This window comes from Haemaphysalis longicornis, unplaced genomic scaffold, assembly GCF_048455015.1.
Source record: "Haemaphysalis longicornis isolate Haplotype H1 unplaced genomic scaffold, Haemaphysalis longicornis Haplotype H1 scaffold_13, whole genome shotgun sequence".
Taxonomy (NCBI): domain Eukaryota; kingdom Metazoa; phylum Arthropoda; class Arachnida; order Ixodida; family Ixodidae; genus Haemaphysalis; species Haemaphysalis longicornis.
The window spans coordinates 43511692-43533479 of record NW_027526233.1 but is presented as its reverse complement, the minus strand read 5'-3'; the positions used below and the strand labels follow the sequence as shown (position 1 = coordinate 43533479).

General features: G+C 47.8%; 1 protein-coding gene across 1 annotated transcript; it reads left to right on the top strand.

Annotated features, from left to right (window-relative positions):
* Positions 1 to 249: 249 nt before the first annotated feature.
* On the top strand, positions 250 to 21209 carry LOC144163804 (endothelin-converting enzyme 1-like). The gene is made up of 5 exons (XM_077694513.1): positions 250 to 324; positions 1438 to 2361; positions 4856 to 5370; positions 20104 to 20386; positions 21195 to 21209. Exons 1-5 carry the CDS (start codon positions 250 to 252, stop codon positions 21207 to 21209), a joined length of 1812 nt encoding a protein of 603 aa, XP_077550639.1.
* The last annotated feature ends 579 nt before the right edge of the window (positions 21210 to 21788 follow it).

The following is a 21788-nucleotide window of genomic DNA, read 5'->3' as shown; positions in this document are numbered from 1 at the left end:
CAAAGAATCTCTCGTTTATGTGAAGTGTGTGTCCGACAAATAAAACTGCAGCAGCCGCCCGATGTCATGTGCCTCGATGGGGTTCTCCTTGTAGCGTGGGGTCAGTACTGACTTCCGAAGTGCACAAGTCCACAGCCAAATCATTGTAACGCTCGTAAATTGTGACGTTACGTCAAACGATGCCATTTTACCGGAGACGTTGAGCTGAAGGTTTTGAAAGCTTTCATTGAAGTCCTCACTGGTGCGGAGATGGGATTGGCTGCATCTGCCGAGTGGGCAGAAGACGTGATGCAGGAAGCCGGGGAGCCTGTGGAGCACGAACGGGTGAAGTCTGCTATTGGCCGCAATCGAGCACCAGGCTTGTGCAGCTTGGGTAGACCGTATATTTCTGCTGCTGATCCGTTGTGGCAGAGCAGCTTGTAATACAACCCCTTGTGTTGCGGTGGTACAACGTTAGCCAAGAGCTTCTGCAGTTATCTTTGAACCTTTTGAGTCGATTCCTTCCTAAGACTTGCATAGGTGCCAGCATGGCCCAAGAATGCGAGCATTTTGATCCTGTCCTGCTCAGCGTCCACTGCGACGATGGCGTTGCCGTTGTCTGCAGGAAGTCCAACGATTTGGTCGTTGTCGCGCAGGCTTCTTAAAGCCTCGCGTTTAGTTTCTGATAGCGGGGATACGTCAGGTTTGGCGCGTAGCTTGCAGAGGACGTTAAGTGCACGTGCACGGGCCTCGTCACAGAGTGAAGGCTCTACAAGAGAGATGGCCTGTTCCACCGCCCATACTACTTTTGTGGGGTCGAGTGCAGGTCGCGTATTGAAGTTCAGGCCACGCCCGAGAATAGACAATTCAGCCTCTGTCGGCTGGTAGAACGAAACGATATGCACAGCATTCTTCGGAGCTCGAAGAAAGCGTTGTCCCTTTCAAGCTTATTTTATTGAGCGCGTTCGTTTTTTCGGCTCTGCAGAGACGGGTGAAAATTTGCGTGCAACTGGATACGCGCAAGCTCTAGCACTCCTCAAGATGTCGGCGAGCAAAGAGGGTGTCATTTCGTAGCTGCTTCATCCTATCTTTGCATTCAACGACAGGCGCTCGTCATCCAAAAGTGTTACTTGCGCAAAATACGCATTTTTGTGCAAATGCAGAGAGTGGCACTATTGGCGCTGGGAGTAAGAAGTATTGGCAAAATTATACGCATTAACACTGTATGTTTACTGGACGTTTTCAAGACCGCGCAAAGGAGGGTAACCCCACTCACGGAACACCAGCAATCTAAAGCTGTTCTCTCAAGTGCACTGTTTCGCAAATCTGGTCATGGGCTGGTCTCTCACGTTTAGAGTTGAGCACTCATGACACATTGCTTCAAGTTTCACCGAATGAGTCATGCATTCGTGTCTAGTTAAATTCCCCGATCCAACATCCTGCATAATACCTTTCCAGAGAAGTGAGACGTCGCCTCGGAGGCCCTTGCTGAAGGAGCAGGAGAAGGAAAGATCTCGTGGCATCGTCAAGGAAGTCTTCGCGCGTGCCGTCGCTGTGCTCGTACTGGCAAGCGTTGGTGTCACAGTTGCCGTCCACCTGAAATGGTGGCCTCCGGTTCCGACATTGGCGCCAGATCCCCCCCCAAGCAAGGACCATGTTATTCTACAGAGGATTAACAAGGTCATGGATACGAAGCAAGACCCTTGCAAGGATTTCTACGCTTTCGTGTGCGGCAACTACAAGAGTGCCTATGGCAGCATGTTAGTGAATATGGACGGCGAGATGTACGAGGAGCTGCACGATACCATCGACCATTTCAAAGTTTCTTTGTATGCACAAGACAATCCGTCCGCAGCCGATAAAGCCGCCGCCTTGCATAGGCAGTGCCTAGTCGGAAGACCGGCCCGCAAGCCGAAGGAGATACGGTATCTGAAAGATTTCCTTAAGAGTGTGGGTCTTAACTCGTCTTCATACGCAAACGGGCCAACCCTGGATAAGGTTCTGTTCATGTTCTTCAAGTACAACATGAACACGCTGCTAGGTCTCTCTCTGGAGGACGGCCTGCTGCACCACAGCAAGCGCATACTGCGGCTCAGCTTGAACGAAAAGCAGCTGTGGTGGTTTAGCATTCGCGAAAACCCCACCGGGATAGCGTTCTACGAAAACACGCTTGACTTCCCCAAGGAAGAAATCGTCCAGATCGAAAGCGAGGCCGCCGGGAGGCTCACGCAAGATGTCCTGCGTGGGCTTCATAATATCAGCTTCGATACTGTGCTCGGACTGGAGAGTCTCACGCCTACACTCAATGAAACGGGAGGAAGGTGGACGACACTCGTCGAAGCTCACACCGATAACTTGTACCTCAGGGACTATCCGGTTCTGGTAAGTTACTCCTTCCTTTTGGTCAATGTAAAGTGTGCGTTTATCCAGAAAGCTAGGCTAGTGTACCACAAGAACAAAGACGCCACACTCCCGGTGCATTGTTGGTGGTGTTTCCCGTCACTGCCTCCTCGTAAACAGCGCACGCAACTAGGAGAAAAACTTACCCTATCCTCAGTATCAAAGGGCGAAATGCGGCAGCCATTGAACTAGTAAGGATAAATATTTCTTTAAACAGACCCAGATGGAAATGATTTCCAGTCCCGGCTGTCTTATGAAAGTCTTCCAGCCTGAAATCATTTTCAGCCTGGACTGGAGCGAGGTGTCAGCCGGAACCACCGGCTGGAAATCAAAATTTCCAGGTTAGTCTCCTGCCAGAAATGGCAGGTCTACTAACTGGAAATTGCACCATTCCCAGCTGGAAAACTGCCCACTTCTTTTCCTTTTCTTTCACCCTTTTCTTTCGGGAAATACCATTATTTCCAGCCAGATTGCAGTAGCTTACCAGCTGGCACTTGCTTTATTCTTGCTGGATTCTGCCCACTTTCCAGCGAGAAATCACTTCTTTCATGCTGTGTTCTTTTTCATTCCCAGCAAGAAAATCACTTTTTTTGGTACGTTTTGCACTAGCGCACATTACGAAATTTAATTTTTATGTACATCATTCTGACCTGAAGTCATTTGTAGCAGACACCAAAACACCACCAGGATTTCTGAATGAAAAAACTCTTCTGTGTGAGCTGTCGTGCCCTGATGCAGTAACACAGAGGCCATATTAAATATTTAAATCTATGTTGTCGCGCCATATATTACATATCTTCAGCATTGTCACTTGTGTACCCTGAACATTCACAGGGGCCAGAAACTCTACCTTCTTTGGTTAAATGAGTGTTCCAGTGATTAAGGTAGCCTATAGGTAGCGTATTCAGGTAGCTATTCAGGTAGCCTATTCAGGTAGCCTATGAGAAACCGCAAGGTCAGGTGATTTTGTGAGCTTTGCAAAACTGCCAATCAAACCATTTCCATCTTTTTATGTGCTTACCAGAGTTCGTGATGCCACTTTTCGGTCCTTTTGCCGGCACTCTTCTGGTTTGCAAGCCTCGTGTACCGCATTCTGCCACGTAGACGTTGCTTCACAGATACTTGAAAAAACAGAAGATAAAGTGATTTATTATAGATTTTTTCACCTTGTAACACGTTGCATGTGTCTGTCTGCTGCAGTTCAACTGTTGATGGCGCAGGACGGCTCATGCATTAATTACGCTGTGTCTATTTAAATAGACGCCGAGGTCTGGAACGCAATAACACCTTCGACAGGCACTCTCTCACTGTGCACAGGCCACAGACAATGAGCCTGTCGAAATTTAGCGAGGCCCAAAGCACTGTTTTTACGAGCGCCACCACACATAGTGCCAAGTTGCTGCAATGATCAAGATTGCATTAGGGCTACAAGCTTTCACGCATTTTGATTCCGAAGACCACAGAAGCCCAACACTAACGAAATCTACAAGCTCATGAATTTGAGCAAATCAACATGAATGTGCACTTACCTATATTTGGTAGTATCAGTGCATGTCAACGGTACGCAGTCCATGGTTGCAACCACATCTTTTTCCGAGCATTTCACTTTGTTATCGGCAAGCGACGTGATTAACGCGAAAACATTCCTCTCAGCGTCCTTCACGAAAGCACGAGCGCGCACAAAACAGCTGTACAGAACAGAATTCGGTACACTGTAAAGTGGAGTACAAAGGAGTACGTAAAACGTGCTACAGCCATGTGCGGGCCTCTGCACGTGCGCCAACTGGAGCGGCAGAACACATTATAATAAGTGAAATGGCGCCGAGTACAGGCGCATAAAATTGTAGTCCGAGCAGAATTAAAACACTTTTGAAGAAGTTGTTGCTCTTTTGTTTGGGACTGCTTATTGTTGAACTATTTAAAGTGATAAGCACACTTTTTTATGTTGTTATGCATTTTAATAGCTCAAAGTGTACAGTGTTCATTTCCAGGAGCACCTCCGGCTGGGGCTGGAAATATCTTTTCCAGCCAGAATCAGGAATTCCAGCTCCAGCTGGAAGTCTTTCCGGCCGCGTCACAAATTTCCCGTTAGAAAAAAATTGTGTTCTGGCTGGATATTAATATTTCTCGTTGGGGAAGTTACGTTCCCAGGGGGAAATTGATATTCACAGCTGGAGCTGGAAAATTACGCTGGAAATGTGGCCGGAAATCTATATTGCCAGCAAAAATATGCAGTCGACTTTCATCTGGGTACAGCGCATAACTTTTGCGTACCCTAAATGACAGTAGACCGGCACAGCACGACTCGCTCTAGCTTAGATGTAAAATGCCCTGAACGCTCCTTCAAAAGACAGTAAATTCCTTGCTCGGCGTGAATGCAATTCAGTAAGTCAACAATGCTTCCTTGCAAAATCACAGTGGCAAAGCTCCACAGCACTTTGAATAACATTGTCTTGTACGGCTGGCGTCCACGCAGGTCAGCAAAGCCGCCATGCAATACTTCGACAAGCTGTACGCTGACCTCGGCAACACAAAGCTCTGCCTTCTCACTGCATGGGAGCTGCTGCGGAAGCTGATTCCTTTCGCCAGTGTGAAACTGCAGTCTTTTTTAACAACGGATACGTTGAGAGTCTTGTGCCGCGAGGCAGTCTTAGATGTGATGGAGGTGCCGCTAATGTCGTGGTACCTGTTTCGGGTGGTGCCGTCCGAGGCGGTGCGTCACAGCGCGAAAATAGCGATCCAGATACAGCTTTCTATCCTGAAAGAAATCCAACGCTCGCGCTGGATTGACGACGACACCAGAAAGATGGCACATTACAAGATTAGCAACATGAGCATACACATGGGCTACCCCAAGCACCTCGCATCCTTTGATGCCATCAACAAGGTATACAGGAAGTACCCGTGGGCTCCCGACAGCTTCCTCTACCATTGGTTCCGGGCTATGAAGAAGACCATGTGGAACCTCCTGCAGGATGCCACTCATTTCAGGTTAGCATTTTCTCTTTACACGTGATGTCTCGAGCAGTTACCACGTGCGGGTCGCCTATGAACTGCGGTGAACTCACGTCTTAAGTTCGGGCCCCTCACTTATTTATTAAAACTGCCCGGCAACTAGACGTCTTTCGCTGGGGTTTGCTTGTGTACCTGTATGGTGTTTGTTTTCACCCACACGAGCCAAGAAAGCTGACTTGGGCGCCAGGGGTGTAAGGAGAAACCACGGAGGCATCTTTGTTATTGGCCGCGCTTTTGTGTCCACCCGACGAGCGGGACCGCAGATCACGCCTACAAGCGCGTCGGTCACTCAACAATAGCTGAAAGCGGTGTAAGCTTTCATATAAGGATTATTTCCTTGCGTTCGTTTGAGAAGCCGGCGGAAGGGGACCGTTGACATTTTAATGACCGCGATTATCGCCACGACAATCCCCGAAACGAACGGGAGCTGAGGGTCAGTCAAGGGGTGAAACCTTGCGTTAAGTATAGGGAGAGGTCACCAGACGTGATAGTTGGTAGTTGTGATAGTTGCGCTGCTCAAAGCTACTGGGCAACGATTTTGTTCGTCACGCCTCTGAACCTCGCGACTCGGCGGCTGGGCTGCGTCAATAGGTAGGCGACTGCGCTTTCTTAGGAGCTCGACCTGTCTACAAAGGCACGACCTGTCTATGAATAGGTACGACCTGTCGTACCTATTCATAAAAGCGGACCCCGTTGCCAGGCGCCCAATTACAGACCCATATCGTTGACGAGCGTGTGTTGCAAAATCCTTGAACACATTATTTATCCGAACATATTCCATCACTTGCAGGTAAATAATTTCTTTATGAACTACCAACATGGTTTCCGAGCTGGGCATTCCTGCACAACTGAATTAGTAGAATTCTGCCATGACATTTTTTCTTCATTTGACTCAGGTACACAAGTAGACTGTGTATTTTTAGACATTCGAAAGGCATTTGATGTAGTGTCTCACTCTCACTTGCTTCATAAATTATCATATCTTGGTCTCCCGGACAATGTGCTTGGTTGGGTGCGCACATATCTTTCAAATCGTTCCCAAAAGGTTATCATTAATGGCTTTGAATCAGAACCCGTTCCCGTCACCTCAGGAGTCCCGCAAGCGTCCGTCCTCGGCCCCCTGCTGTTTATAATTTTTATTAATGATATAGGTGCAAACGTTTCATCTAACCTAGGGCTATACGCTGATGATTGTGTATTGTATAGGGACATTAACAATCCGAATGACGCTGCTCAATTACAGTTGGATTTAAACAGTATTGTCAACTGGTGTAACAAATGGAATATGAAACTCAACGTTTCAAAATGTCACTGCATGCGTTTTAGCCGAAAACGGTCGAATACAATAACTACTTACCTTTTACAGACGGAAAGCATTGCATTTTCAGATCATGTTAAGTACCTTGGCCTCACATTCTCATCCAACCTGACCTGGTCCAAACACACTGAAACCGTAACAATGAAAGCTGGCCGTGTTCTAAATTTTATTAGAAGAAAATTCAAAAATGCACCACAGGACGTAAAAGAGACTTTGTACAAAACTAATGTGCGTCCAATACTAGAATACGCTGCTGCTGCGTGGGATCCGGACACCAAGGTACTAATTAATAAACTAGAAGTTATTCAAAACCGTGCTGCCCGCTTTGTCACTGGTTCCTTCGGTAAAAATACCAGTGTTTCCGCAATAAAAAAGGCACTATCTTGGGACTGTTTGCAAACTCGCCGCACAGTATGCCGCCTGCTATTCCTCAACCAGATAACTAACGGAAAAACAGGTATTAACCGCCAGACTTATCTGAAACCGCCCGATTACGTATCAAAAAGGAGAGACAACAGCAAAAAGATTAGAGAAATTCATTGCCGCACCTCACTTTTTAAATCATCTTTTTTTCCACGCACAATTGGCGATTGGAATAAGCTTCCAGAAAACATCGTTTCCGCATCTGCCGTTACATTTGACACAGCTCTAAGGGATTATCTGCGTGGTGAAAGTGAAAAGAGCGTTTCTTGAATTGCCGCGATGGTGTTCCTGTCAATTATTTGTATTGGTTTTTTTTGTATTTGTATTTGTTTTTAGAGAATGTCGATTTTTTACGTCGTCTTACGTCTTGTTTTCCTGTTCTTTTTTTTTTCACGCACGTGTTCCCGTTTGATGTTGTACAATGCTCTTGTTGATTTGCTCTTGTACAATGGAAAATAATCTTGTACAATGCTCTTGTACAATGCTCTTGTTGTAGAATGCCTCTGTTGATTTTTATTCCTGTATATCACGAGATTCATGATTACATTTGTCCACTGAATTTTCTTCTGATGTATCTCCTACAACAATGCCCTCTGGGCGAATGTAGTAAGCTGAATAAATAAATAAATAAATAAATAAATAAATAGAAAGAACTGTGGCGGCGCGAAGCACAAACATAGGCGTGCACGGTATGACAATAATTTGAGACGCGCCGCCCATGAGCCGATTCGCGGCGTTTGGTCAGCTTTTAGTTGGTTAGTTTTTATTTCTGTTATATTTACTGCATTTTACTAGAGAAAAATAGAGGCGGAAGAAGAAGAAGTACACAGAACACTCGCAAGACACTCCCTTGCGAGTGTCCTGTGCACTTTTTCTTCCTCCGCGTTGATTTTTCGCTAGTAAAATGCAGTCAGATAACCATCTAGCCCAACTTTGTGCCTTTACTGTAATATTTACGTTTTGCGGAATACCTTTGGGTTTCTGTATGAGAGTGAGAGATGTAGGTCACGTGACTATTTTGAAACCACCTAGCTTTGTTTGTCAAGGTGGCCAATCAGTGGCCCAGTGTGGGGTAATCAATGAGCCATCCTCTCTCTGTAGTGTTGACGTCCCTTTTGTGTGCGGGGTTGGTAAAACCGAGGAGTTTCAGGTTTTTGTGGACACAGAGGAGAGAAGAAAGAGTGTGGCTAGCCCCGCTCGACGCGGGCCTTGCCCAACCTCTTGCATGCGATCATGAGCCATGGAAGTGGTAAATATGTAAAGTAAATAAAGTGTACATATTGTACATCTTGCGTTTGCTTGGAGTAGACTATAAAGTGTACATATTGTACATCTTGCGTTTGCTTGGAGTAGACTGTCGTCGGCTATGTGCCACCGGCCAACGAGCCAGCCATTCGTCGCTTCATCGGATCAGTGATCATCGACTTCGGCGACCGAACCACACCTTCAAAAGTTAACTGCTGCCGTGACCAGAATCAGTCGACATAACACTTTTTGCGGACGACGGAGAGCGTACTGAAAGGCTGGGGCGACATCTTGGTGAGAGGCCCCAAGGAGCAGGCGCTCCAAGCTGCAGAGACGACACCAAGCCAGAGTCCGGGGTGCCATCTTGGCGAGAGACCCCGGGGAGCAGAAGCGCCAGGCTGCAGCGGTGTGTACGACCTAGATCGACAACGAGAGAGAGCTGCCTTCTCTACGGCAGCACCCGGCGTCATCAGCGGGAGGCGTTCGAGAGTTCGAGCTTAAGCACGGAAGCTGGGGTGACATCTTGGTTAGAGGCCCCAGGGAGCAGACGCTCCGGGTGCCGCGGCAACTAGACCAGAGTCCGGGGTGACATCTCGGTGAGAGACCCCGGGGAGAGAAGCTCCAAACTGCAGCGGTGAGGACGACCTCGACAACGGGAGAGAGATGCGACCTCTACGGCAGCGCCCGGTGTAAGCGCGGCGTTCGAGAGTCCGAGCCAGAGTTCGGAGGCTGGGGCGACATCTTTTTGAGAGGCCCCAGGGAGCAGACGCTCCACACCATCGAGGCGTCGTCAGGACCGGGAGAGAGCTGCATTAGCTGAGAACGGACACGGCTCCAGCGGCGAGAGCGGCGCCGCGTACCCACGAGCAGCCGCATCCCCGTACGGGGCACCTTAAGTAATCATGGTGAAGGTATTGGCGACATCACGGTCCTGGAGCCCCCATACTCACGCTGTAACCGACCATGATAATGAGTATAAAGTTGAAGGGTAGAAACCTCAAACGGTGGCCGTCGGATCCCAAATCAAGCTCCGGTGGATGGGCTCCCGAGCTACCTGCCTGTCTACCAGACAGGGAGCTCGGGGCATGTCTTGGTATTAGGGTAACCCGAGCGAAGAAAGTACCCTGGTCCCCTGCTTTTATACTATTGCTTATTGTATTATGCAAACCCCACCCCAAACATGATCGGCCCCCGAAAAGTTGCCGCACCGAAGTTTCTTTTCCACCACTTTCTAACTTGATTATTCCGGAACCGAACAACTACTCTCGCTTCTTAGTCATAGAATCAGTTGATCAGTTCAAACCTCTTACGTCCAAGTAAGTATTTCTAGTCTGCAAATTTCTCGAAGGTGTCATCGGCCAAATAAAGCCAAAAAACAAAGAACTGGTGAAATCTTTGTTGAGGTCAGTAGCCAGGATCAGGCTGATAACTACTTGCACAAACCCGCATCGCCGATCTGGCCATGCGAGTCAACCCCCACCGTAGCCTAAACAGCTCCCAGGGCGTGATTTCCAAATATGACCTACTAAATAAAACTGAAGGTGACCTGCTGGAGGGCCTTCGTGGTCAGGGCGTAACAGTGGCCAGGCCCATAACAATACGCAGAGGTGAGAAACAAATACAGATAAAGCACCTCATCTTAAACTTTGATATGTCGACCATTCTAGCATTCATCAACCCAGGTTACATCCGATGTCCAGTGCGGGCTTACATCCCGACCCCGTGGCGGTGTTTATGTGCCAACGGTTCGGGCACAGCACCAACTGCTGCATCCTCCACTTCCGCTTCACCGTCCCAAACAACACGCGAGGGCACAGAGGAGATGGAGGCAAGGGACCCAGTGGCAGCTCCCACCCCCACCACCACCGCACCACCTGTGCAATCAGAGGCGTTCCTGAAACCCTCGGTGGTTGCGGGTCAGTCAAAGCGCGTCGAAAGGGGTGCGCGGTCCAAGGACACTGATCACACAGGCACTCCGAGGGCATCCGAAGACGAAATGAACGTCGGACCGTTCTTGTCTGCGGTGCACCTGAAGGAATGCGTCCCGACACCAAAGCCTCCCGACAAGCCACAAAAGGCGAGAGGCACAGCCCCGAGAGGCGACACAAAAATATGCACACTGCAGTAGCTCTCACACTAATAATGGCAAGTGAAAACACAATTCAATGGAACTGTAGAGCCTTTTTAAAAACCTTGACGATGTGTACAAGATGCTGCACTCCAATCAGCCAAATGTAATGTGTCTTCCAGAAACACGTCTAAACTCACAACACACAAATTTCTTGAATAGCTACTTCGTATTTAGGAAGGACAGGGATGGTGGTGGTACATCTTGAGATGGTGTGGCCATCATTGCCGGGAAATCGTTGGCACGTCACACCATCCTATACAGACTTTCCTTGAGGCAGTCGCCATTGCAACCATAATCTTTGGAGTGTTTGAGTGTCTTTTTGTCATGTTGTAGTGAAAGAATGGCCCTGCATGCGTTGGTAATATTGTGGTTTGTAATGTTACTCGAGTTGCATTTTCCAGTGTTTACATCATTCGTGGGGTTTGTTGCCTCTAAATGTCAAGGGGAAAGTGTTCTTACATGTTTTGGCTATAAAGCGAGATCGCTTTTGTGTGTCAAGTTGTTTAAGGCTGTAACTTTTTTGGAGGCTAGAGGGGAGCTTCTTGGTGCTTTCTTTCTTGGTATATTGCGTCCTTTGGGACACTTTTAAGTTTAAATTATGTGTGGCTGAGTTTCCGTTTAGTGTTTGAATTTCCGGAAGAAGAGCCGCTTTTCGTGAGGGTAATGAGGATATTGTTGTACTTCGTTTTCTTTCTTGCAAGTGTTGTTTGTGACAGTTAAGACTTTACGTTTTGTTCGTGCATAGTGTTTAAGCTACAGTACGTCTGGGAATGTTTCATGCTGTTTTGTATGTAACGAGTGTTCTGAGTGACTTTCTTGGTTGTTATACATTGTGTTTTTGGAACCCACAGCCAGAATGTATGTTGTACGTACAGCTAGTGTACGGAGAACATTCTTGGTGGTAAGGTGAAAGTTCGGGCCCCTCACTTCACATTTTAAATGGCCCGGCAACTAGATGTCTTTCGCTGGGGTTTGCTTGTTTAGCTATCTGGTGTTTGTTTTTACCCCGGCGAGCCAACACGGCTGTCTTGAGCGGCAGGGGTGTAAGGAGAAACCGTGGATGCTTCCTTGTTATTCGCAACGCTTTTGTGTCCACCCGACGAGCGGTCACGGAGACAACGCCTAGAAACGCGTCGGTCACTACACAATAGCAGAAAGCGATGTAAGCTTTCGAAGAAGGAGTATTTCCTTGCGTTCGCTTGAGAAGTAGGCGAAAGGTTATCATTTACATTTTAACGACCGCGATTATCGCCACGAGAATCCCCGAAGCAGACAGGAGCTGAGGGTCAGTGAAGAGGTGAAATCTTGAGTCAACTATAGGAAGAGGGGCTTGCGTTCGGGCTAGTTGGTATTCCATAACGTTCACCTTAAGCGCAGAAAAAAACAGGGACACAGTAGACGAGGACAAGCGCTTGTCCTCGTCTACTGTGTCCCTGTTTTTTTTTCTCGGCTTAAGATGAACGATAGGAAGAGGTCACCAGACGTTGTCTGTGATAGCTGCAACTCTCAAAGCTACTGGGCGACGATTCCGTTCGTCACGCCTCTGAACCTGGGGATTCGGCGGCTGGGCTGCGTCACTGGGTAGGGGACTGGGCTTTGGTAGGTGCTCCACGTGTCTATAAAGGAAAGCAAGTGTTGCGGCTCGGAGCACAAACGTAGGCGTGCACGATTTGACAATACTTTGAGACATGCCGCCCGAGAGGCGATTCGCGGCGTTGCGTGTGCTTTTAGTGGTTGGTTTTCATTTCTGTTATATTTATGTTTTACGGACTACCTTTGGGTTTCTGTATGAGACTGAGAGAAGTGGGTCACGTGACTATTTTGGCTAATCAGTGGCCCAGTGTGGGCTAATCAATGAGCCATCGTCACTCTCTAGTGTTCACGTCTCTTTTGTGTGGGGTTTTTCTTGGCAAAACCGAGGCGTTTCTAGCTTGTGTGGACAGAGAGAGAAAAGGGGAGAGGAGAACGCGGTGAGCCCTGATCGACGCGGGCCTTGCCGGACCTCTTGTATGTGATCATGAGCCTGGGAAGTGGTAAATATGTAATGTAAAGAAAGTGCGCGCGTTGCGCAGGCGCGTGTCGTCGACTCGAATGCCGCGGCGTCTGCTCTGCAGGCTTTTTTCTTTCGGCGCAAGTGTTTCTGGAACCGTCGATTCACATCCAGAACATTGTAGACCACAGAATATTATTCTGGGCTAGCGACGTTAGGGCGAAACAGTCTGCTTATCTGAATGTGATAGCCCGTGCCCCATAACTGTAAAGAATGGAAGACGCGCTTTGCTTAGAACGCAGATAACACAGCCGGGCGTGACCCGGACCTAAAAACAAACAATAAATACACAAACCCGTACATGGTTTGTGGCATTACCCCCCTCTAAGAGTGCATCGACCCGATGCTAAAATAAAAGGCAGTCCGAACAAACAACAAAAATGCCCGTCATCTTGCATAGTAAGGTTTTAGGCGAGCCACGTGGACGACTTCGGGCCGCGTGCGTCGTCGTGATGTTCCGGAATCACTATCGGGGATCACTTCGTAGGTAAGTTGGCCGATACGTCGTAGAATCTGGTAGGGTCCGAAATATGGTCGCAGAAGCTTCTCATTGAGTCCGCGTCGTCGGATGGGAGTCCAAACCCAGACACGCTCTCCTGGGTCGTACTCTACGTCTCTTCGTCGGAGGTTGTAGCGCCCGGGATCCACCAGCTGCTGGTCCGCTGTACGAACTCGAGCGAGCTGGAGAGCCTCCTCCGCACGTAGATGGTAACCTTGGACGTCGGGGTTGAGGTCGTCGTCTTCTACATGTGGAAGCGTGCGTCAAGCATCGTAGTCGGCAGTCTTCCGTAGACAAGCTCGAACGGCGTCATTTGCGTAGTGTTCTGTATAGCCGTGTTGTACGCGAAGGTGACATACGGGAGCACTTCGTCCCAACGTTCAACGTCGACGTACATTGACAGCATATTCGCGATCGCCTTGTTGAGTAGTTCCGTTAGTCCGTTCGTTTGGGGGTGGTACGCCGTCGTTCTTCGGTGATCCGTGTTGCTGTACCGTAAGATTCCTTGCGTTAGCTACGCAGTGAAGGCCGTTCCGCGGTCCGTGATTAGGACTTCAGGGGCTCCATGTCGCAGCAAAACCTGCTTTATGAAGAACTTTGCGACTTCTTTATAGAAATTATCTCGTAAGAAGAAAACCGGAGCTAATAAAATATGCAAAAACATTAAAAGTTTTAGAAGAAATGACAATAATAGTTAACGCTAATATTCAACAATACTAACCCCTCAGACATTTTGTCACAATTTAACTCACACGCAGAAACAAAGTCAGCGGCAAATAACGCCATAATAGCCTTTAGATCTTTTGTATTTATTATTGTTCTCTAGTAAGTCATTTTCTGCGTAATTATCGTGTTTAATTACCTTTTTACGTCTTTTTAATTTTATATCCATACATCCATTTTCAATGTATTCAATTTACCCGTCATACCTCGGTGGAACGGGAAGGGTTTCAGTTTTTGAGCCCGTTTTATTAAGTCCCCCTAGGAAGAGCGGCGGTCTCTGCGTAGCGCGTCATGCAGTCTGTCGCTACAACAATCCACTGGTTCTGTGATTGTGACGTAGGGAATGGGCCTGGAAGGCCCATTCCAATCTGTTGAAAGGGCCTCGAAGGGGCGGCGATAGGTTGCAGAAAGCCGGCGGGTCTTGTCGGCGGCGTTTTTTGTCGCTGGCAGTCACGGCAACACATAACGTAGTGGGTGACCTCAGATGTAAGGTGGGGCCAGAAGTACTTCGCCTTGATATTTGCAATATTGCGAGCTGTGCCGAGAGCTCCGGAAGATGGGTCGTCGTGGCACACTTCCAAAATTTCGTCGCGGAGCTCTGCGGGGATGACCGGTAGATAATTCGTTCTCGTTCCGGGGTTGAAATTCTTGCTCACGAGGACGGACTTTTCGAGGCTGAATGCTGGTAAGTTCCGCTTGAACGCCCTTGGCACGGCGACATTGCGTCCTTCGTGGTAGTCGATCATGACGTGCAGGTCGAGGTCGGCACGCTGCTGCGAGGCTAGGTAACTCTCCGTAACGACTCCGAAGAACGCGCTGCCTTCATCGGAGTCTTGTGGTGGTGCGGGACAGGCAGTCGGCGTCGGAGTGTTCCCTGTGGGATTTGTAAACTATTGTAACGTGGAACTCTTGCAGACGCAAGCTCCACCGCCAAAGAAGGCCAGAGGGGTCCTTCAAAATGGCGAGCCAAAACAGCGCATGGTGGTCTGTCACAACCTTGAATGGTCGACCTGCAGGTACGGGCAATATTTTGAAATGGCCCATATAATTGAGAGGCATTCTTTTTAAGAGCTGAGTATTATTTCCCCTCCTTCGAAAGACCACAGCTGGCAAAGGAGATTACTTTTTCGCAACCGCTTTGCTTTTGGACGAGCACGGCACCCAGGCCTATATCGCTGGCGTCGGTGTGCATTTACGTTTCGGCGTTTTCGTCTAAATGAGCGAGCACGGGCGGGTTTTGCAGGTGTAGTTGCAGCTCACAAAATGCTTTTTCTTGGGCGTTTTCCTATGCGAAAGGGGTGCTATGTTTTGTCAGGCGCGTGAGTGGGTCTGAAATGCGTGCGAAGTTTGAGACGAAGCGCCGGTAGTATGCGCACAGTGCGAGAAATCTTCACACGCCCTTTCTTTCTTTCAGTCTTGGGAAGTTCGCTATGGCTGATGTTTTCGCCGGGTCAGGCAGGACTGCCCCGGCGTTGACGACGTGTCCCAAACACTTGAGGTCCTCGTATGCGAAGGGGCACTTTTCAGGCTTTAGCGTTAACCCCGACTTGCGAATAGGCTCGAGTACAGACTCCAACCTCGCAAGGTGTTCGTCGAAAGTCCGGGCGAATACCACAACATCTTCGATGTATACGAGACAGGTTCCCCAATTCAGGCCGGCTAGCACAAAGTCCATGACTCCTTGAAACATTGCTGGCGCCGTGCACAGCCCAAACAGCATCAAATTGAACTCATATAGACCGTCCGGGGTTATAAATGCAGTCTTCTCTCTGTGTCTCTCGTCCACTTCAATTTGCCAGTAGCCGGTCTTCAGATCTATCATTGAGAAGTACTTCGCATGGCAGAGGTCGAGGGCTTCATCGATTCGTGGCAGGGAGTACACGGCCTTTTTTGTGATTTTGTTCAGTCGCCGGTAGTCAACGCAGAGCCTCAAAGTGCCGTCTTTTTTCTTCACGAGTCAACAGCGGCCAACAAAGCGACTTGCGCAGGCGAGTGTCGTCGAATCGAATGCCGCGGCGTCTGCTCTGGAGGCTTTTATCTTTCGGCGCGAGTGTTTCGGGAACCGTCGATTCATATCCAGAACATTGTAGGTCACCGAAGATTATTCTGGGCTAGCGATGTTAGGGCGAAACAGCTTGCTCATGTGAATGTGATAGCCCGTGTGGCATAAAAATAAAGAATGGAATTCATGCTAAATTTTTGCGCAGCGTAAGACAAGGACAGATACAACAAGAGACACGAAGACCAGCGCAGGCTGCAACTTTGTTAAGTTTGTGCGACAGTCCGTGCACGTACGGGATTACTGAAAACTTACTATCTGGGCTATTTTCTTTCGCCTTGCAATCCGATTTTATTCTTTTCAATAGCCTTTCACTCGCAGTCAGCAACACCGATGTCGGGTACCCCGCCTTTTTGAGGCGATGCTCTTGCTCAAGGTAGGCTTCACCCATTTTGGGCTTGCAATTCTTGGTGAGAGCGGCTTTGAAACATCCCATGGCGATACCGTTTTTCACAATTCTTGAATGCCCAGACGTGTAATTTAGGAGTGGTTTTTCCGTGCGTGGAGAGTATTGCCAGCAGATATGGTGCTCTCCAAACATGAACTTCACATCCAGGAACTGCAGCCTGTTTTCTTTCGGCACCTCATACGTGAAGCTTAACCCTTCGCCTCTCACTCTGAAGACGTCCAACACTTGTGCCTTGAACATCTCCAACTCTGTACCTTGGCCCAGTACTAAATAATTGTCTACATATCTAAAGATTCTCAGCACCCTTCCTTCTAAATCAGTTTTCACTCGACTATCCACCCTACCCCAAAAAATTGTGCTTAACACAGGGGCTACTTTCGACCCAATGCACACGCCCTGTTTCTGAAGGAACAGCTTTTCTTCGTACTCTACGTAAGTACTCTCCAGATACAGAATCAGTAGTTCTAGAAAGGCCTCCAGCGACATTCCACTCATATTACGAAACGACACTTCATCATTGTCCTGTTCGACACAATCTCTAACACTCTGCAGTAAGCCCCCCTGAGGCAGAGAATAATATAGGTCTTGTATTTCAACGCTGCAAGCCATGTAATTCCCTTTGTTCGTACCCGAAACAAATTCCACAACTTCCTCGGAATTGTTTACCAGAAATGGGTCAATCACTCTCAATGACGCGAGCATTTTTTGAAGGAAGCCTGATACTAGAAACTGCCACGAATTGTGCTCTGAAACAATGGCTCTGAACGGAACTTCTGGCTTGTGTGTTTTTGCTGCGAAAAACACTTCCAGCGTTTGTCCTTTTTCCTGTTTTACTTGTGAAGCCAAATTGATTAGATTGCACCTTTCAAGCAAGGCCAAAGCTTTGTTTTTCGCATTCTGAGGCTTTACGGTTACTTCCTTAAAGCACTTCAGCATCACGTTCTGGCCTCTTTCAGAGTACATAGTATCAGGCATCACCACACGTAGACGATTATTTAGTACTGGGCCAAGGTACAGAGTTGGAGATGTTCAAGGCACAAGTGTTGGACGTCTTCAGAGTGAGAGGCGAAGGGTTAAGCTTCACGTATGAGGTGCCGAAAGAAAACAGGCTACAGTTCCTGGATGTGAAGTTCAAGTTTGGAGAGCACCATATCTGCTGGCAATACTCTCCACGCACGAAAAAACCACTCCTGAATTACACATCTGGGCATTCAAGGATTGTGAAAAACGGTATCGCCACGGGATGTTTCAAAGCCGCTCTCACCAAGAATTGCAAGCACAAAACGGGTGAAGCATACCTTGAGCAAGAGCATCGCCTCAAAAAGGCGGTTTACCCGACATCGGTGTTGCTGACTGCGAGTGAAAGGCTATTGAAAAGAATAAAATCGGAGTGCAAGGTGAAAGAAAATAGCCCAGATAGTAAGTTTTCAGTAATGCCGTACATGCACGGACTGTCGCACAAACTTAAAAAAGTTGCTGCCTGCGCTGGTCTTCGTGTCCCTTGTTGTATCTGTCCTTGTCTTACGCTGCGCAAAAATTCAGCATGAATTCTGAGTACCAACTAGCCCGCCTGACGGTGTTATTAAAGAATGGAAGACGCGCTTTACTTAGCACGCAGATAACACAGCCGGGTGCGGCCCGGCAGTAAAAACAAACAATAAATAAACATACCCTTACATGGTTCGCGGCAATATTGCACATTTTGAGTTTGCTTGGAGTAGGCCGTCGTTGGCTACGTGCCGTGGGCCAACGAGCGAGCCATTCGTCGCTTCATTAGATCAGCGATCATCTACTTTGGCGACCGATCCACACCTTCGAAAGTTAACTTCACGTGACCACCATTTCCGTGTCACCCAGTGTTCACCACTGACATATCATGGTGAAATATCCGTATAGATCCATAATTATTTCATCAAGCCAAAAAGTTTTAAAGAAATAGTTGCTAACTCAATTGCAAAGAAACGTTCTGAGGCCCTTGGAGAGGCGCTACCGAGAAGAATGGCTGGTGCATGGTTTCGAGCAAAGAAACGCAGATTCCGCAGATCGCCAGTGACGAGGCCGTGGCCCTCTGATGCGCTGCTTTCGCTAGCACCAACGGAGAGACCGAAACAGAGCCTCGAGTTTAAAACCAAGCAAGCATATCTGAAACGTCGAAGGATCATAACACCAGAAAGATGAAATTATGCGAGAGTCAAAAACTAAGAGTTAATTAAACAGACGTTACTCACACAGAACGTCATCTACAACCTCAACAATTCACTGGTGATCTAAAACTATGAAGACCTGAAATATTCACTGACCCGACCGATAACGAGAAGAAATCCCGATAATCGTTCCGAAATGCACATAGGTGTTGGGCCACTTATCTCCATTGTTCTTTTGCATCGGCAGATTTCGCTATGACAAGCGAAATATGCCAGTGTATTCTAGTGTGTCGAAGGTATAAAGCGAAGCTTCCACGGCCTCACTGATCGCGTCGTTCGTAGTGCGCAATGCCCTACATAAAACTCAACTTGTCACTTCTGTTTCAAAGACACAAGAAGCGCCTGAAAGAAATGCTTTTCATGGTCAGAATCGAACGGAGGCCTTAGAATTATAAAGCCGATGCCCATCAGAGTCCGCCATTGTAATTCTGTTGAAGCGCTTTGCAATTTTGGCACTGAGGTTGCAGGGTAGGAAGGTTGTGTACGAACCATGTTTTTCTGATGAAAAAGGCTTCGTTTTTTTGGTCCTTTTTGCCGCGGACGTAAACTGACACTATTGGATGGCTAGCGTCCGTATTCCGAGTCCCTTCCACACTCCATTAACTCTCTCAACTCGGCTGAGCGAAGGATTCCGCAATGGTTTTGCATTGGGAAATCGCTTTCAAGAACCTTCTTCACTGAATACTCGAGTGGAGTGTGTATTCAGAATTTCAGGGTAAGTGCCTGATTATTTACAATGCAGTATTTATGTTCAGATGCAAAACGTATTATACCGTCAATCATTTTAACGACGGTTCTGTTTCTCATCGTTGCTTTCAGCAGCTTTGTTATTTTTCTACCGTATTTGGCAGAAGAATATGACCTTCATATTGCCGCGAACCATGTACGGGTTTGTTTATTTATTGTTTGTTTTAATGCCGGGCCGCGCCCGTCTCTGTTATCTGTGTCCCATGCGAAGCGCGTGTTCCATTATTTTTATGCCGCACGGGCTATCTCATTCAGATAAGCAGAGCGTTTCGCCCTAACGCCGCTAGACCAGAATAATCTTCTGTGATCTACAATGTTCTGGATGCGAATCGACGGTTCGAGAAACTCTCGCGCGGAAAGATAAAAGCCTGCATAGCAGACGCCGGTGCATTCGATTCTGCAACGCTCGACGACGCACGTACGTCACTTTGTTGACCGCTGCTTCGCGGCCTCTGTATTCTTTTCAGTTGTTAGGGGAGCACAAGTTCGCTCCAATAACCTTGTTTCTTTTCCAAACAACTGCTTCGTCCTTGGCTTCGTGACAATATTTTCATTCCAAAAGTTGAAATTTTCATTTTCTGCATTTTTCGCTTTTTCTCGGAATTTCGCTTGATCAAGTACGTCTCGATTTACGCTGTTATAAAATTAAGTGACTTTCTTCCCCTGATTACGCATTCTGGTGCAAATGCAATGTTTTACGCGGCTGGTGTCATTCACAATTTTAAGTGCAGAACAATTGTGGCGCTGACTGTGCTGCTACCAAGAAATATGCATTCTTGTGCCCTGCAGCCAGCGCCTCCTCGCACCTGGGGACGAGAATCCATATTGTTCAACGGCTATCGAACAGTGTAATGGCGCTTTTTATGTGCGTTGTGGACGATGCTCCCCGATGGTGGCGCAGGTTCCCGGTGACAAACACGAACGGTGCCTACTCGGTGCACCGAAACAAGGTGCAGATGCCGGCGACCGTGCTCCGCCACCCCCTGTTCTCGATGACGGCTCCGAGCGCAGTGAACTATGGCGGCATGGGCGCCCTTTCCGGTCACCAGATGATGCACGCCTTCACCAAGGGTTCCATCCACTACAACGCACATGGCGAGTACGGCCATTGGTGGACCGCCCACTCCTGGGCCGGATACGACTCGCGTCTGCGGTGCCTGCGACAGATGCACAACGTAACCGACGTAAGCCTGCGCCCCGGCCTTGTGCTTTCACTGCGTAGAATTCTTGGCCGAGTATACCCCCATAGCCAGGACCATGTAACGCCCTGCATTTCCATAAAAATGCTGATTTAACGGGAGTGACACATATAATCGTTATAACAGCTAATTGGGTATAATCGGTTGCACGGGATTCTAAAATGAAGAAAAATAAAAAAATAGTGAGAATGGTGAAACGTGCTACGCCTATATTTTAACAAAATGCAGATTTCGTGGACGTAACACATGCTATCGTTACAATAGCGTGAATAGAGGTAATGGGTCAGACAGAATTTTGGAAAATCAAAAAGTAAGAAAAAGAGAAACAACTATAGAAAATTGCGAACTGTGTAACACCCTTCATATTCACAAAAAAGCCGATTTGGTGGAAGTAGCACCTGTAACCATTATAATAGCGTCAACAGAGACTCGGTTGGAGAATTTCGAAAACGCAAATTTTTGCTGTAAAGAACACACCCTAGATGAGCGGCATCAGAATACTACGCATTAGTAAACAGTGCTCTGAAATTCTGCGGATTTCTTAACGCCAAATTGTGTCTCCCGGAGCAGAAATACGGTCCACCGTACGGGTACAATTATTTCGAAAATGTCTCGCCGATCGGCCTTTTGGGACAAATAGACCCTGCCTATTCTACCGAAGAACACACATGCCCAGACGCCGTGTTTCGTCAAGGCTCGAAGTGGCCTCGCTGCAGGAAACCTTCAGCGGCAAAGTCCTGCGCTTCCACGTTAGTCATGATGAGAACGTCCCTGGATAACTTTTTCGTTACAGGTGTGCGTGGTGTAAGCATTGTTCTTTATTCTGTTACTGTTGTTTACGGAAAAAGCAAACATCTGCTGGCAGCATATACGAGGCACACTTCATCAAGATTTCACAATACGACAATACAGAATGCGTTGGGTGTTGTTGCCGGATATGCCTGTTTATATTTTTGCAACAGAACGCATACATGTGCGGCCAAAACACACCGAAAAAATCAAACACACCGCAACTAGGTTCAAGTGTATTCATAAGAGTTAAATAAGGCGAAGGTCCAGATTCGGGAGCGCGGCCTTTAAAGAGCTGGTGGAAGCATAACTTTCTGCGTGGAGATATCAATGAGGCCGCTTTGATGAAGAAAACGCAGGGAAGACGTATTAAAGGCCCGATTCGTAAAAGCCCGAGCACAAAACTGCGCTTCCATTGTGTCAATACGGTATCTGCATTGTTCAATTTCTGAACACATAACGTACATTTAATTACGACTCATTACTGTCCAACACCCGTATCGGTCCTCTAGACGTTATCATCCTTCCCTTTTGCGTAGTTTATAAGCGAAAGTTGTTCACAAGACAGATTGCGCCCTGTGAAATACACTAATGCCTT